Below are 15630 nucleotides of genomic sequence, written 5' to 3'. Positions count from 1 at the left end.
TAAAGTCTTAACAGAGACGTTTTTAAGGTGATCAATTTAATACAAAGCATTTTAACATTTTCAGTGGAAGTTTGTGTTAGGGCTGACTGAAGGCTGCAAAATTATTTGAATTTGGGTGGGAAAGATTTTATTTTTTTAAAGGCTTCCTTTTAAAAGCAGTTGTTCTGCATAGTGGGAGGAGGTATAAATACTTGTTTAGAGCCTTGTTTTAGCAGAGTTCTTAAGTGTAGCTTAAAAGGAAGCAGTTACTTGGGGCTCGAGTCATTTAGCAGAAAACAAAGGATGTTTTAATAGTAATGTCAGGGTACAAGCTGAAAAAGGATTTATTGTGAGTGATAACACACAGATTTTTCCACAGCTCTAACTGCTGCCAGCATTGTTTAATACTTGTGAGGGACTTTTTTTGGTTTTTTGTTTTTGGTGATGAGAGACAGTAAAATTAATTCAGCAGCTACTGAAATGATGTTCAGCTGAGGCCTCATTTTGGTCAAGAAGTAGATTTAATAACTACTTCTAACTATATTAAGGGTAAATGGAAAGTATGTAAGACATAAGATATAATAGATAAATGTATTTAGCATCTATAGAAAGCTCAGAACATACAGGGATAAAATGAGTATTGCAGAGGAAATTCAACACAAGCAAATGTGTATCAACTCATCAGTAACAACCAAGCTGAAAATTAGAAGCAGCTTCCAGTGAAAGCTTTGGAGCATCTTGCTAAAATAAACAGTAGGAAAAAATTATTCAGAGGCTTCAGACAGAACTACAAACGTTCATGAGAAATACTTCAAAATGTGATTGAAAATGAAAATACTGCACTCTGACCTGAGACATTTTTGGCAGTTCTTCTATGACTGTTTTTTTTTTGCTTTGAGCTTCAATATTTTATCAGTGGATGTTCCATGGAGGGGCACACATGCCTGCAGGGAAGAGAGCACGGAGCTGGATCCTTCCCATCATATCCCAAGCATCCACATCCCTACTGCAGCCGTTGGGGTTCTCACTCTTCCTCTGAGACACATTTTGTGCATCAAAAGCACCAGTGCCCAGAGAAATAAGCAGTAGATAATTACATGTATAATTATATAATTGTGGTGGTGGCCCAGCCTCCCCGAGGGGCTCAGGGGGCTGGAACCAGCCTTGATGAGGAGAGGCCACTGATGTGATTTGGATCCCTGTGCCAGCCTTGCTCCTCAGGAGCTGAATGGAGCCTCCACAGCACTTCAGACATGGAATCATGGAATGGTTTGGGCTGGAAGGGACGTTAAAGCCCATGGGCAGGGGCAGCTCTCACTAGGCCAGCTTGCTCTAAGACACAGCCTAGTCTCAGGTGGGAGAGTGAATATGTGAGAGTTTTTAGCCTGCAATGGAAGTTTGTCCTCTAAAAATGGTCTCTCAGGTCACAAGTTGCTGGTATGAACACCATGGTGGTCAGCTTTGTGTCCCGTGTGTGTCCATACATGAGGGTAACGCTCATTCAGCCACTTTTGCTTCCTAAACTCAAAATAACAAAGTCTGGGGGCTGTGTCAGGACCAGGCGGGGTAAGGTTTTATTTTGGGGTGAGTGAAGCAGGAATAGGGAGGAGGAGCTGAGCATGCATCTTGTGTTTGAGTAGATGGTCTGAGACCTCCTGGGCAGGGGCAGGGATGTGTCCTTTGTGCCCAGTGACCTCACCCAGAACTTCAACCACAAACTGGCTTTGCTCTGGTTTTCTAGAATGAATCAATAGCAAAGCTCCTTAATCCTCCTGAGACCAACATGTTAATAACAAACAGGAGAATACAATAACTGCTAATAAATGGCTTTGCTTGATCGTCTGTCTCAAAACCTTCAAGATAAATTCAGGCCCTCATTCCAGACAATATACCATGTTTGATGTTGCTCAGGTGATCTGTTTATTCCTCACAGCCATGGACAGAGCAGGAATCTCAGCAGAGAAAACTGGGTTTTGGGGACAGCTAGTGCTGTGGCTGTGCAGGTCACTGATGCTGGCAGGTTATCAGTGTTCAGAGCACTCAGTACCACTGGCCATTTATTGTGACAGCCTGTCCATGCTGCAGCCCATGGGAGTTCTTCCCAGGCACTTCAGTGGGATCAGAGTCCTTGTCTTTAATACTTTCAGGCTGTACAGTGGTTAGGATAATGGCTTGGGCATTTTTATGTCCAGTTCTTTGCACACAGTGACATCAATGACTGTACAAGTGTCTTGCTGAGCTGACTTTGTAGTGCTGGGGAGGACTCAGCCCCTGTGTCCTCAGTTCTGCCCTACTTACTGTATTTTTCTGATAAAGAAAAGCCTTTTTTTAAGTTAAAAGCTAAGGCTAAACAGCCTGTGCAGTTACTAACTCCTCACTTTGTAATATTCAATCAATTGTAAAACATCGGAGTTCATTCTGCTAAGACACGGACGTGGGCAGACCTTATCCCACACTTACTCATCAGCCCCACTCCCGTTGTCCTAGGGGAGAGCTGAGGGACCCTGAACTGAAGATATGTTGGCTAAACCAGTGTTTAACTGGAATTATGCAAATGAGTCCATTATCTTGAATAAAACTGTGGAGCTTAGGTGAGTTCACAGCCAGATAGTTGTTTCCTCAGTTATTTTATCCAGACACGTCCAACCAAAAAGTAGAACTGAACTGAAAGCTTGTCCCAAACACAGGCAACAATGCCATGCACTGTAAAAGCTTCCCATTATCCTGTCCTCCTTGATCTGGATTGACTATCAGCCAGAGAGCACCTTTCTGAATACCTGTGTAAGTCATTCCTCACTTTTCATTCAACCTGTGCACTGTCAGACATCTGCAGAAACTGGAATTAAAGCCAGAAGAATGCACCAAGCTACCAAGCCTGTATATTCTCTTCCTCCAGTGCCACTGGTGATTGAGCTGCTTGACCTTGCAATAGCTGGGAAAGCTGTTTTATGGGTTTCTTTATGGGATGGTGTTGTTTCCTTAGCAGGCATTTATCATTTATGTGATGTATTGGTGGCTGTGATGAGCAAGTTCCAAACACACAAGCACCTCTTGAAACTGTACTTTTCCAGTGCTCTCTATTTGATACCTGCTAAAAATGAGGCAGTATTTGAGTCATTCTAAAGCTTCCCTGGAAGGCAAGATACCTTTAGGCTGTGCAGCAGAAAAGAACACTCCTCTAAATCTGTATTTCTCTGAATTATCTTAATTTGTGCAAAAGATAATTCAGTTTCCAAAGCTGACAGATACCTGTGATCATGTCATGTGCCTTGCAGTGTTGCACATCTGTGTTCAAGGTATGGATGCCCCAATCCAGGCCTCCACGTGGCATGGGGACACTTTGCTCAGGTGCCTGACCCATGCCATGAGCCCCTGTGGGTTGGAGTTGCAGGATCTGGCTCCCAGTGAAGGTTTTGGGAACCGTATCAACAGAGATACTTGGGAATGGATTCTGTGCAGCTCACTCTGCTGGGTGGGGCAGCACCACGTCAAGTGGATATTTATTTGTTTTCTAAGATGAATTTATTTCCTAAGATTTATTTATTTATTTATTTATTTCCTAAGATGAACCCCGCTGGAGCACCTGTTGATGCTGGATCCAAGCACTACAGGCCAGTTATGTGGGGGAATGGGGAACCCCACAGGTTTCTTACTGCATTGCCATGGCACCAGCACATGGTGATGTGACTTGGGGGCCGTGGCTGCTCTGACAGTTCTACAAATTACCATCAAATTTACTTTTGTAAACCAAAGTGCACCTCTGCTAAACAGAATCATGGAATCAGGGAGTGCTTTGGGTTGGAAGGGACCTTAAAAATCACCTTGTTCCATCCCCTGCCATGGGCAGGGACACCTCCCACTGTCCCAGGCTGCTCCAAGCCCCAATGTCCAGCCTGGCCTTGGGCACTGCCAGGGATCCAGCGGCAGCCACAGCTGCTCTGGGCACCCTGTGCCAGGGCCTCCCCACCCTCGCAGCCAGGAATTCCTTCCCAATATCCCATCTAATCCTACCTTCTGTCAGTTTGAAGCCATTCCCCTCTGTTCTGTTGCTCCAGGCCCTTGTAAATAGTCTCTGTCCATCTTCATTTTTGGCTCCTTCAGGTACTGTGAGGCTGCAGTTAGGTCACTCCTAATTTATTTGCAAATCAGTTTGGACCAAAGATCTCCTGCCTCTCCCTTTTTTTTTTTTTTTTTAAGTTTTGCAGCATCTTTGGCAGTTCCTGCTCCCCCTGAGCCCCGGGAGCTGCGTAGGTGCATCAGGAGGATTTGGCTGCCCACTGCCCCCTCTCCCTCTGGAAATGGGACAACTGGCCATGGAGTTGGTCACTTGACCATGGCACATGAGCTGCCCTCATCAGTGTGTTCTGGTGTGTATTTAACTTAATAATGTGAGCAGATGGTCATTATATTGATTCATGAAGGAAGGGAGGAAGCTTGGCTTGGGAACGTCAGGGCTGAGTGCTGAGCATCGGAGCTGGGCAGGATGCAGGGAGGGGAGGAAAAAAGCACATTGTTGTGCTCTGTGGGGTCTGCTGCTTTGGGTTTTTGTTTGGTTTTCTCTTTCACAAAGTACCACCGAATAAAATCAAGTCGAGGTGACTCATCAGGCCTGGAGAAATGATCATTTCCCTGGAGAGGAGGCTCTTAGAGCACAAGCAGGATGGTATTGAAGTGTTTGCACCACTGGTGGTGCTAAAACGGGGGGAGATGGGGAGGCAGTAGCCTGTAGAGTTGTGAAACTTCTCACTCTGCTGTTGCTATTAAAGATGACAGCTCTTTTGCAGGGAAAAGGTAACGATGAAGTAATAATCCTTCAGTAATTTTTTTTGTTTCAATCTCTTCCCATTTAGTAGGATATAACTGGAGATTGAAGCTAGAAGCTAATTGTATAAAATATTCAGCCACTCTCCTTGTTAGCCAAACTGGGAAGTTCACAAATCCCCAACCTGCAGCAGCTCGCAGGAACAGCTTGATTTGGTTCTTAATTCTGCAATTTTCACAGGACAAATGCTGCATAGAGAGGAATATTCTCCTGAGCAAGAGCTTAATCTCGTGTTTAGGTTCCTGTTTCTCTAGTTGCTGATTAGCTTTGCTGTCTTATCAGTTTATGTCATAGTATGTGACTATAAATTGACTTTGCAGGGAAGAGGGAATACGTTCGTCTTCACAGATGCTGCTGTTTCCATGGAGATAAAAGGACCAATGGCCTTTTCTTGGTTTGGACTGTACTACAGTGAGCAGGCAGAGATGGTGCATTCGAAAATGCAACATTTGGTGCTTTGATATTTCCGTCTAAATATCAAATGAGAAAGCATATTGTTTTTTCTTGGTGATGAAGTTGAACAATAAATACAGCTTTGGGACTTTTTCTGGAAGCAGAAAGCGAGCCCACCAGGAATGTGAGAACAGCGTGGCTGGTTCATGCTTGCTAAACCTCCTCTCTGGGAAAAACCTTTTGGCTTTGCAAAATATAACCCTGTAGAGCCTTTGGGTTTATCTGATGCAGTGTTTGATGCTGGTTACATCACCAGCTTACTTATCCGTGATGTTCCACCGTGGCTGAGCCTGAATGAGCGTGCAAAAGCTGTGAATGTGATTTTTTTTTTCCCCACTTTTTTTTCTCCTTAAGAAAGAGCTTTTCTACCTCAGATTGTGTGAAAGAAAATATAAATACCAAGCCCACCCCCCACTCAAGGATGGCTTGCAGAAGGTGTTATTTGTGAGTACCTTTTCCTTCTTCATCTGTCGTCACGTCTCTGATATCTGTGTTGAGGATTCCAGAAGTGGGAGTAGTGATCAGTTTATTGTTGGGTAGGTTTCTTTCCATGAACCATTTTTAGGGTGTTACCTTTTTTGGCAGATGAATGCTCTGTATATTAAACATGTTTAGATGGTGATGATGCTGATTGTGTTTGTGCATATGGGTATTTAAAAACACAATGTAATAAAGTGAGTAGTCTATGTTTAGCAGGGAAAAAAATGAGGAAACCCTTCACTTTGCATCCAAGCAGCAATGCAGGGTGCTAGGAATTCTGTCTATGATGAGTCAAGGATCTCTCTTCCATTTTGTTCGAATGCTTTGTCATATTAGAGTGCAATCTGTCTTTTCAGCACAGAAATACAGACAGAGGGACATGCAGTGCAGCCTTGAGCAGTGGGATATCGAGAAGGCAAAATGTCGCTGTGATTTTGCTGTTATGTTTATGCTGAGCAGAACCTAAAGGTGCATTAATTGGTTACTATTCCCTGGAGTTTCTGGAGGGTTGACACAGGAGTTGGTTCTCCCGTGGGCTGCAGGCTGAGCAGCCCCTGGGGGAGCTGAGCCTTGGCTCGGGGCTCAGGGCTCGGCCGCTCCGGAGGACGATGCCGAAGTTCCCGTGCTGGTGGTGCTGGGATGGATGGGGACACACAGGTGGTTTGCTCCAAAACGGGCACAAACCAGGCAGGAATGGGCCCTTGGATTTGTCCTCACCCCCAGTCCAGGGGCTTGGAATGGCTGTACCTCTGTTTGCAGTTCTGAACCCCGGTTAACCATCCGCCCCCTTAAGGGTTAAATTTGAGCTTTCCAGAGGATCCTGCATGAAACACACGCAGTTGTCATCCCAAGCCTTTTCCAGTTCTTTTAGCAGTGCCTCTGAGTGCCCTGATTTGAGTAAATCTGCTCCATGTTCAGTAGCACCATCCACACACAGGCAGAGTGAATCCAACTATTCAAAACCAAACTCCTCAAATAGAATAACACAGGAATATTGGAATCCATCTTAAAGTTTTCTTTAGCCTTTTGTGTTGTGCTGAAGGGGTGAATGGTTAAGTTGAAATGGTTTAAAGTCAAAAGAAGTGTGGAGCCTTTTGTAGGAAGTTGAAATAGAAAAAGTAAACTTAGAAAACAGGTTGCAGCCTTCCAGGTATGCACGGATCAGCTTTAAACATCCTGCTGTGTGTTTGTCTGTGGGAGAACAGTTCTGTTTGTGTTGGACTCCATTTGCATTTGGGTCCTGGGATTTGGGGATTCTGTAACTCTCAGCAGGGAATGGATTTCCTACAGTGCTTATCATGTGGGGGTAAGGGATATTTAATCCCTGCATGTTGCTGTCTTTAACAGTGAGGTTGCAGTCTTATTTACAGACCCAGCTGGTGCAGTATTTTCCTGCTTTGCTGCTTACACCTTTGATGTCTTGTACCCACCTCAGCAAGTTGCTGTAGAAAACAAGATGTGGACTCTGCCTCCTACTATAATTCTGTGTTTTAACTCCTGTGTAAGAGAGCTGATGCTGATTGTTGGCAAGAGGAAAATGTAAGCTGGGATTTTTTTTTTTAAGAACTTACTCTTAAGAGCACATGTGTATAGAAAATCCTCATGTTCTTAAAAACTAACGGGTTCTGAATACTGAAAATATATGTTAAACTGTTATACACCAGTTCTTCGATGCAGGAGTAAGTTTTCAGATGAAACCTTACATATAATAACTCTGTCAGTGTTCTTGTAATATATATATGCCAAAGATTTTTGCCATTAAAAGTATATTTTTTAAGATAAAAATATCTTTTTACATCTTAAAGTGTAGAAAGCCTGGTTGTTGCTGTTCTAAAAAAAGCTGAATAACAGTGTCACACTACTTGGATTAGTGAAAGCATTTTTTCAGCTGCTGCACTGAATAGAACATATGTCACTGGAGCATTGTTTCAAGTAACAGGATTTGCCTTGCTGTAAATCTCTCACGCTGAATCTGGGTAATTTCATCCTTTGTGCTTTGCTGTTTTGCCTCTTTCATCAGCTGCAAATCCAATATGTACAACTGGCACTGCTCAGCTTTGGGTTTACTGTGGTTATTGCTCTGTGAGATTAGAAATGTGACTGTGTTTTGTAATGGCAGTTGTAGTTTCTTGAGGATTTCTGGGACCTAATTTAATGATGTGGGAAACACAGGAAATATATGGTGAATATATCCATTTTCTGATTTAATCTGAAAGATATTTTCCTTCTCTCATGTCTCTTTGCTCTTAATTTCTGGGTTTGGACTGTGTGGGGTCTTTTCTGCAGGTTTTGACAGCTCCCAGTAAGCACAACTGACACAAGTGCATCTTATGAGTCCTGTGAATTATTCTACATCCATAGATGGGGTTCTAGTAAGACTTAAAAGGAAATGTTTGTAATTAGAAGTGTCTACATATTAATAGTCTTAATTAAATTCACCCTAGTTCCAGCTAACCCAGGATTGGAGGCTGCCTGCAAACTGTGCAGGGATGCAGAAGGGTCCCCTCCTGCCTGTTTGTGTCGGCTGGTACTGCATTTTCATGAAACCAGAAAAAGTTTATAATAATTATTTGTAATTCTCTGTAATGCTAGTAAGTGTTGTGTTCCAGGATGGGACAAAATAATGGCTGTTCCTTGTTTAGTATGCTGGGACTGTCGTGGTTCCATTCTCCCAGGAGATGGTAATTATTTGCAGGCCCTTTGATAGAGGAGAGGTCAGTGAGAGTGTGCCTGATGATTCCATTGAAAAATCCAGCTGTGGGCACTTGAGTTGGGAATACACAAAGGGAAGCATTATTCCAAACAAGAACTCCCAGTCTGCATTTATGCTGCACCGTGTACAAATGCTGCTATTAAATCGTTTTGATGACAACCAAATCTGATGAATTCTGGAACAAAATTCAGTGGTCTGTACTCTGGACTGTGTGTGCTGCTCGTTTGGAACTGCAGGCTTTATTGAGCATCCTTGTAGCTGGTGAAAATATCTTTCATTTCTGTGAAAAGGAAATGGCATTCTAGAATGCTTTTAACCAGGTCCTGACTATTGCATGGAAGGGGAGGCAGAGATGGAAGGAGGGAGATGCCAACAGAGCAGCTCTGCAACATATGGCTGTGCTGTTTGTGATATGTGGGTGAGTTTTTTGACTCTCAAAGTCCATGCAGAGTAATTACACTGGTGTTTACCTGCCAGGAGCTGTCCTGCTGCCTCCCTGGGATTTGGTGTCCAAGAAGCTGTGCACCAAAGAGCCATCTTGTGCACAGGGAATGAGGGAATGGAGGGAGGAGTTGTGGTCTCCTGCAGTGCGTGGTGGTCTCTGCTGTGAGCTGTAAGTTCTTACGTATGCAGCCATAAAAGCAACAGCAGCATTTAATTTTGTAGGGTTGCCATCCAAAAGAGTGTGCCAGGAAGTTCATTAATAATAACAACACTGTGAAAAAACATAATATTTTCTGTGTGCCACCACAGCCTCTCCTGGCCGTGCTTGGCTGCAGAGTGCTGGACATCCAGTGGGGTGAAATGAATAGGAAAACAGAGAAGGTTTTTCAGTGCTACTTCACAAGCCAAAATCATACTGCCCTGTGAATTTTAGGTACAGAACAGTAGGAATTTGTCCTTGGAAATGGGAATGTGTCATGTGCTAAATCACCTCGTAGTGGCCACGGCCACAGCCAGCTGCAGTCACTCCTCGGCTGGGACAGCGGGAGCTGCTGTGAACAGCTTCCTGCTGCTTTCTCTGCTTTCCAAAAAGTTGTCCTAGGGGCTGGGTCAGGGAGTTCATTCTGAAAACACTCCTAGCAGGTTAATAAACTTGTTAATTAGCAAGCATTTAGCTGGAGTTGATGTGAGTCCATATTATTATGACTTTTATTGTTTATCACCTATCTGGATATCCTTCTGATTATATTTCAAACGCTGTTCCTCATGAAAGAAATGGTTGGATTTGTTAAACAAGAACAGGACAGACTTTACTAGTTTTTAACTACAGTCTTTTCTATCTCAGCTGTTGCCATAACTCTGGATCAACATGAGAAAGAGAATTTCCACTTGTAAAATAACATTATTCTTCAACAGGATAAAACAGTGGGAAATGGAAGTGCTCCTTTCAATAGTTCCAATCAAACAAACCATTCTCAGCTACCTGGCGTGACATGGAGTGGATGGGCTTAAACAGGGGGTGAACTTGTCTGCCTGTCCTGCTGTTTCCAAGCTGATTTTAGAAGGATGGGTGCCCACAGGGGCCTGAGGCAGGACAGCAGCCTGTGCTGGGATTGTTTTCACCACATCCTCACTGCAACATGCACTATATGGAAAAATGTCCCAGAAGAAAGGGAAGAATCCTGGCAGATGGAGGGGAACAGACAGTTGTTTCAGACAAGAGGAGGAAAAGTGACTGAAGTCGTGGCTCTGGGAGGGTGCAGCAGCAAAGGGCAGTGAAGGTACGGAGCAGCTCCTGTCATCAGCCCCATCGTTAACTCCAGAAAGCTCCTTCCAGCTGTGCTCCTGCACCCATTTCCCTCAGTCTCTGAGACCACAGTCTCAGGCTTTCTGTTTGAAAACTCCTGTAGGAAGAAGCTCTCAGACAGTGATGGTTTAATAATTCTGACCCACTCACAGGTTTGCACCTGCTGAAAATTCAACAGCAGCAGAATAAGCAAGGGGTGGGTGGATGTCCCGTGCTCACCACGGTGTCCTGTGCAGGGAGAGGGGACAAGCTGCCTCCAGGCTCCCAATCCTGCCAGGAGCACCTGCTGGCTCAGAGCACATTGAGAAAGCACAGGATAACCTGTTAGAGCAAAAGGAATTCCAGGTTAATGGCCTCGTGTTGTGTTCTCCCAGGTTGTTTAAAAACCAGTATTGAGAAAATTGTCTGCTGAGTTTGGGAGGCTTGTTGGGGATTGCAAGGGAAAATGAAAGGAAAAAAATAGTTGTGGCTTTATGCGATGACCAGTAAGCGATTTCTTTTCATTTGTACATCTGAGCAAGGCTCTAAACTGAAAGATTATAAAGAATGGTCGTTTCTGCTCGCTGGTGGACAGGGAAGTGCTGTTAAACTGAGTGGATTCTAATGGCAAAGAGGATGGGATTTATACAGGAGTGAGAGGCACAGCCACACCTGCCTGAGGTCTGTGTGCTCCATTAGGAGCTGGGTTTCTCCTGTTCTGCTGGGGAGTGAGATGTCAAGGGTTTGGGGCACATTTGGCTCGGGTTTTACTGGCTGGCTCATCTGCTCTCACAAGAACCTCGTGTAGGGATTCCTGTGAGCACTTAGGGAGAGCTGGGAGGAACTTGGCCTGGAAGTGGGATATGGCCAAGCTTCCATGGGCACTGGGATGTTGCAGCAATGGGCCAGGAACTGAAATTACCAGGAGCTGCTTTTGTCAATTCAGTCATTTGTCCCGTGTTGGTGCTGAAGTACCTGTGCTCTATTTATAATCCTAAATCATCCTTTGAAGAACATCAACTACAGATGTGGAAACCAATCTTCACAGGGCTGACTATCTGTGAGACTGTGAACAGGAGAAGTGATTAATTCTCCTCCAAATGATTGAAATGTATTTCTTCTGATGTCTTTAGGTGTTAAAAATTAGTAAATGAATTCTAGCTTGAATGCAAACTTGTGTTGAAGGCTGATTGCATAATCTAGCTGTGAAGTTTAAAAAATAATTAAAACTCCAACCAAACCAAACAAAAAGAAGTCATTGGAACCTTAAACATTCTCTGGTGTACTGCAGAGGAGTAAATGATTGCAAGGGCTGTTTTGGCAGGTGGTTGAAGGCACAAAATGCCACATATGAATCTTAAATTGCATCAGCAGATTTACCCCATTGCTTTGGGTAAAATCAGTATTAGTCAGAGGCTGTAAAGCCTGAGCCTCGTCACTGTCAGGCTGACTTTAGTCAGTGGAATCTGGAGGAACCCAAACACTGAGGCAAGCTATTCCTGAATTTTAAAATTCAGAGCAGAATGCAGACCTTGTGTTTCCTCTGTCAGGGGTGGGACAAAGATCCCGTGTGAGGAGCAGCTGAAATCCAGCCTGGTGTGTGTTGGACAGCAGCGACGTGGTGGTACCTCAGTCCCAGCCTGCAGCTGAACCCTGCCACCTGTGCCCCCTCCTGCACCCCTGTGGCAGTGTAGGGACCTCCTACAAACCTCTGGCACTTCCCATTTGCTCTCAGGGGACGGGACTGTTGCGTTTCTGCTGCATCTTGGAACAGGAACTCGGGGCAGTTGAGCTCCTGACCCCAGTCCTGTGCCATGGATGAGTACAAACAAGACCATAGGGAGAACTTCCTTCTTTGCTGCTCAGGTTTTTTTGGAACCCGGGAAGGTCGGAGTAGGACAGATTCATGGAGCCCTGTGGGCAGAATTGTTTTGGAAGAGCCAGGAGCAAGCTCTGTTCAAAAAGCTTTTTTGAGCACATCTGAGTCCAGAGAGATTCTTTCATATTCTTTCATATTTCACTGGTTAATTCTCTGAAGAAAGAGAGATCTGGGTGGAAAAAACAGAGTGGTGGAAACGGAATCTGGGGCATTCTCCTACTGATTTCCTCCATTTCCTTCTTTTGCTTCTCCTGGAAAAAACCAGCTGTCCCAAGGCAGGAGGCAGCAGTTCTGCCCGTGTGAGCAGCTCCCCTGCCCGGTGTCACACTCGTGCCCTGCACTCACAACCTGCTGCCCCAGCTCCGTGGATTGTGTGGAGCAACTTGTGTGGATCTCGTGTGTTTTTCCTGACAAAAAATCCAGCTTTGGCATGTTCTGGCTGCTTTGATCAGGCCCATCAATGTTTTCAGTGATGTTCTCCATCTTTCTTTTGAATTGTTCGTCTTTCCAAGTGGTTTGAAGGTGCCCCGTGAGCACCTGTGCCCTGTGAGGTGTTAGCAGGGTACATCCCACACTGGTGAGGTGCCTTGTGTCTGGATTGGGCTGTATTTCCAAAAGCTCGAGTACTTTACAGGAGTTACCACCTTTAAACAGAAAATCCAGCTGATCCTGGCCATGCAGTTGCTGACACAGAGTTGGCAGCAGGAATCAGAACGGGCTGACCTTGTCTTTTTTCCTAAGGATTAGTAACTCGCTCCTTCCTGAACAAAGCCTGACTTCCTTTTGCTTAACCGCTCTGTTTGATCTTGAAGAAAGTGACCTCACAGGATTCACTTTAAGCCTCTGGGATGCAGAAGAATCAAAATCAGTCTTCTGAGACCTCTGTCAAGACACCAAGAGAAAGATGGGGGGGTAAAAAGTGCATTTGTGTACACACAGAGACACACACACATCCTCTGCTAACTGTCAGGCTGGATGCTCACAAGTTAAATGAGGATTTTCAGTTTAATGGCCCCTTCCATAGGTGCCCACTCAAAGAGCTAGGAGACATTGATTTTTTTTTTTTATGATTTCCTAGAAGAATGCTGTGTCCTAAGAAATTTGATTAGGTGGATTTATCATGGAGGACTTGCTGTGCTGAGCCTTGTTTAATGTTTCCTGGCACAAACACCAGGAACGCAGGGACGTGTGCTGTGTGGTGCTTAAAGATTTTCCAAGCTTTCCTTCAGGTGTGACCCCTTGTCTGGTTTTGAGGCTCCTCTGATTTAGTGAAACAATACCAATCTAATGATCTGGGGTGCAGAATATCTTTGTGCTGTAAAGCTTTTTTTTTTGTTTTCTTTCTACGCTTTGAACAAATGACAGCAATTAAACTGCTACTGCACAGTTCCGAATAGTGCTTAAAACATTGGTGAAACTGGGGTTCTTTCACATTTTCAAATGGTGTATTTTGCAATATGGCTGTGATTGCTGGGCTCAAAGAAAGCTTTATGTCCATGTCCATTGCATTCTCCCTCCTCATGCAGAGCACTGTGCTTTAATTCCATGAACAGAGAACAGCCTGACTGGTGCAGAGTAAGATGCAAGCCTAAAGCTTCATTTCCATAAGGATTTTATCCCTCAGTGTTTCAGCTTTTGCCTTCGTTCCGCGTGGCAAGGCAAACCCCAAGCCTTAAATTGGCATTTGATCTTAACCTTGCAACAAACCTTTGATTCTTCATTGCCACAGCTCCTCACCGTCATTTTGATGTGTGCATTTAAAAGCTGGGACTGTTCCCCTCTATCCCCCGGGATCCAGAATTGACAGCTGTGCCTCAAATTTCAGTCACCGTTCTCGTGAGTTTCCAATATTCCTGTCAGCACCTGCCTTCCCCTAAAAAGCCCCTTTCTCAACACCTGGTGGTTTGACTTTGTGTTTTTCCTTGTGTCGTAGGTCTTTAAATACTCTGCACCAGTTTTGCTGTCCAGCTCCATTGTACCATTCCCAGCTAGCTGTCCCTGCCACACACTCAGAGTACAGGTAAGAGTAGACATGCTCCACCCACCGCTGCTTTTTGGAGAGAGATCTGATGTTGCCATTTGACATGAGACAAGCAACTAGTTGCTTAAGTTTTAAAAGGAAGAAAAAAAAAAAAGAATATTGGAATAAACATCCAATATTTTGGACGTCTTGTAGGGTAGCTGTGAACAGAGCCATCACTGCAGTGAGTCCTTCTGTCAGGCACTCTGGAATTACTCAGTAAAATGAGTGTCATGTGCTTTAACAGGCACATCCCCCTGGAAAGATAGGGAAAGGGAGGTGCAGGTTTAGTTCTTACATGACAAATATGCTGAAATATTTATATAATTTATGGAGGATATTGATGTTGTTCAGGGCAACACTTTTTTTTAACCCCTGCCTGTTCCATGCCAGTAGCTGAGGAATCCATCCATGTGTTTAACCCTCTGAAGGTTAAAGGCATGGACCTGCACAGGGCTCAGCACTGCCTTGGATTTGAATGAAATAAGAGGATTTTAAACACAGCCAGGCCATTGATGCCAAGCAGAGTCTGCCCTGAATAGATCAAAAATATATGTTTTCAGCTCATAATGCTTCTTTTAACATAGATGCCTTTACTCTCTATGTGTTCTCTTTGATCCAGTGTGGAGAGCAGCAATTACATCCCATAGTACAATTCACTGTCAGTGCCAGTGTTTATTGTAACATCTTAGAGAAGCATCAAAGGGCAGCTAATCTAAGTCATTGGAAATGTGAAAACTGTTAAAAAAACTGTGCATGCCATGGAGAATATTGTCTTTAATTTTTACTTCTGCTATTAGTGATCGATTTAGTGATAATTGCCAGCTCATGAATAATATTAATACCAAAATATTGGAAGCCTGGTGCTGAAAAATCAAAATCGCTTTGCACGGGTGATAAGGAAAGACAAAAGCAAACAATGAATCCTAAATCTGTAAATGCATAAACATATTTCTGGTTTGAATATTTCATCCTGTAGTTATCTCTAACCATGCATGCTTGGATTCACCCTGTTGGTTTACGTTGCAGCATCTGTTCGTGTGTTTGGTTTTTTTCTCCCATCAGAGCCCTTCGTTTATTTGGTGGTAGTGAGTCCATAGTTGGGTTGTAAGACAGCTCCTTTGGTGAGGAGCAGGGCCTGAAAACTATTTGATTCCCTGCTTGCTTTTTAGTGAGGCTTTTAGTTTTCCTGTGTCCTTAGTTGATAGTGCTTTAATTTTAAGGATCTTCCTGTGGGGATGTTGATGGGAAAACCAGCTTGAACGTCTGGTATCTTGCTCCATGCAGGGTATTATTTTTACCAGTAATATTTCTTCTGGAATTAAAGCTTAGAGCAGCATAACTTTGTGCTTGAAAAACCCTGAACTTCTCCAGCTTTTTTTTGGGAACCTGAATTCCCTGCTCTGGATCTGCAGAGCCTGTGCAGTTTTCAGAGTGCCCAAACGTGTGCTGCAGGACCTTGAGCTGATGGTTCAGGACTGGGGGATGGAAGGAGCTCATCAGTGGCCTTGTTTGCTCTCAATGACATTTAGGCTCAGGGGGGACCTTGTGGCCC

General features: G+C 44.2%; 1 protein-coding gene across 12 annotated transcripts in view; it reads left to right on the top strand.

Annotated features, from left to right (window-relative positions):
- The window catches only part of IQSEC1 (IQ motif and Sec7 domain ArfGEF 1), a 282079-nt gene that overhangs the window by 107725 nt on the left and 158724 nt on the right, over positions 1-15630 (top strand). For 6 of the 12 annotated variants that reach the window (XM_032120908.1, XM_032120906.1, XM_032120909.1 and 3 more), the window contains one exon: positions 13989-14075. The exons of 4 other annotated variants lie outside the window; for them this stretch is intronic. In XM_032120908.1, coding sequence (XP_031976799.1) covers positions 13989-14075 — 87 coding nt within the window. Of the gene's footprint in view, positions 1-5209; positions 5699-13988; positions 14076-15630 lie in introns of those variants that run through there. 2 more of the 12 variants (XM_032120915.1, XM_032120920.1) reach the window with 2 other exon arrangements.

Source organism: Corvus moneduloides, chromosome 11 (assembly GCF_009650955.1).
Source record: "Corvus moneduloides isolate bCorMon1 chromosome 11, bCorMon1.pri, whole genome shotgun sequence".
In the NCBI taxonomy this organism is placed as follows: Eukaryota; Metazoa; Chordata; class Aves; order Passeriformes; family Corvidae; genus Corvus; species Corvus moneduloides.
The sequence above is the reverse complement of the archived record's forward strand: the minus strand, read 5'-3'. Positions and strand labels throughout refer to the sequence as shown.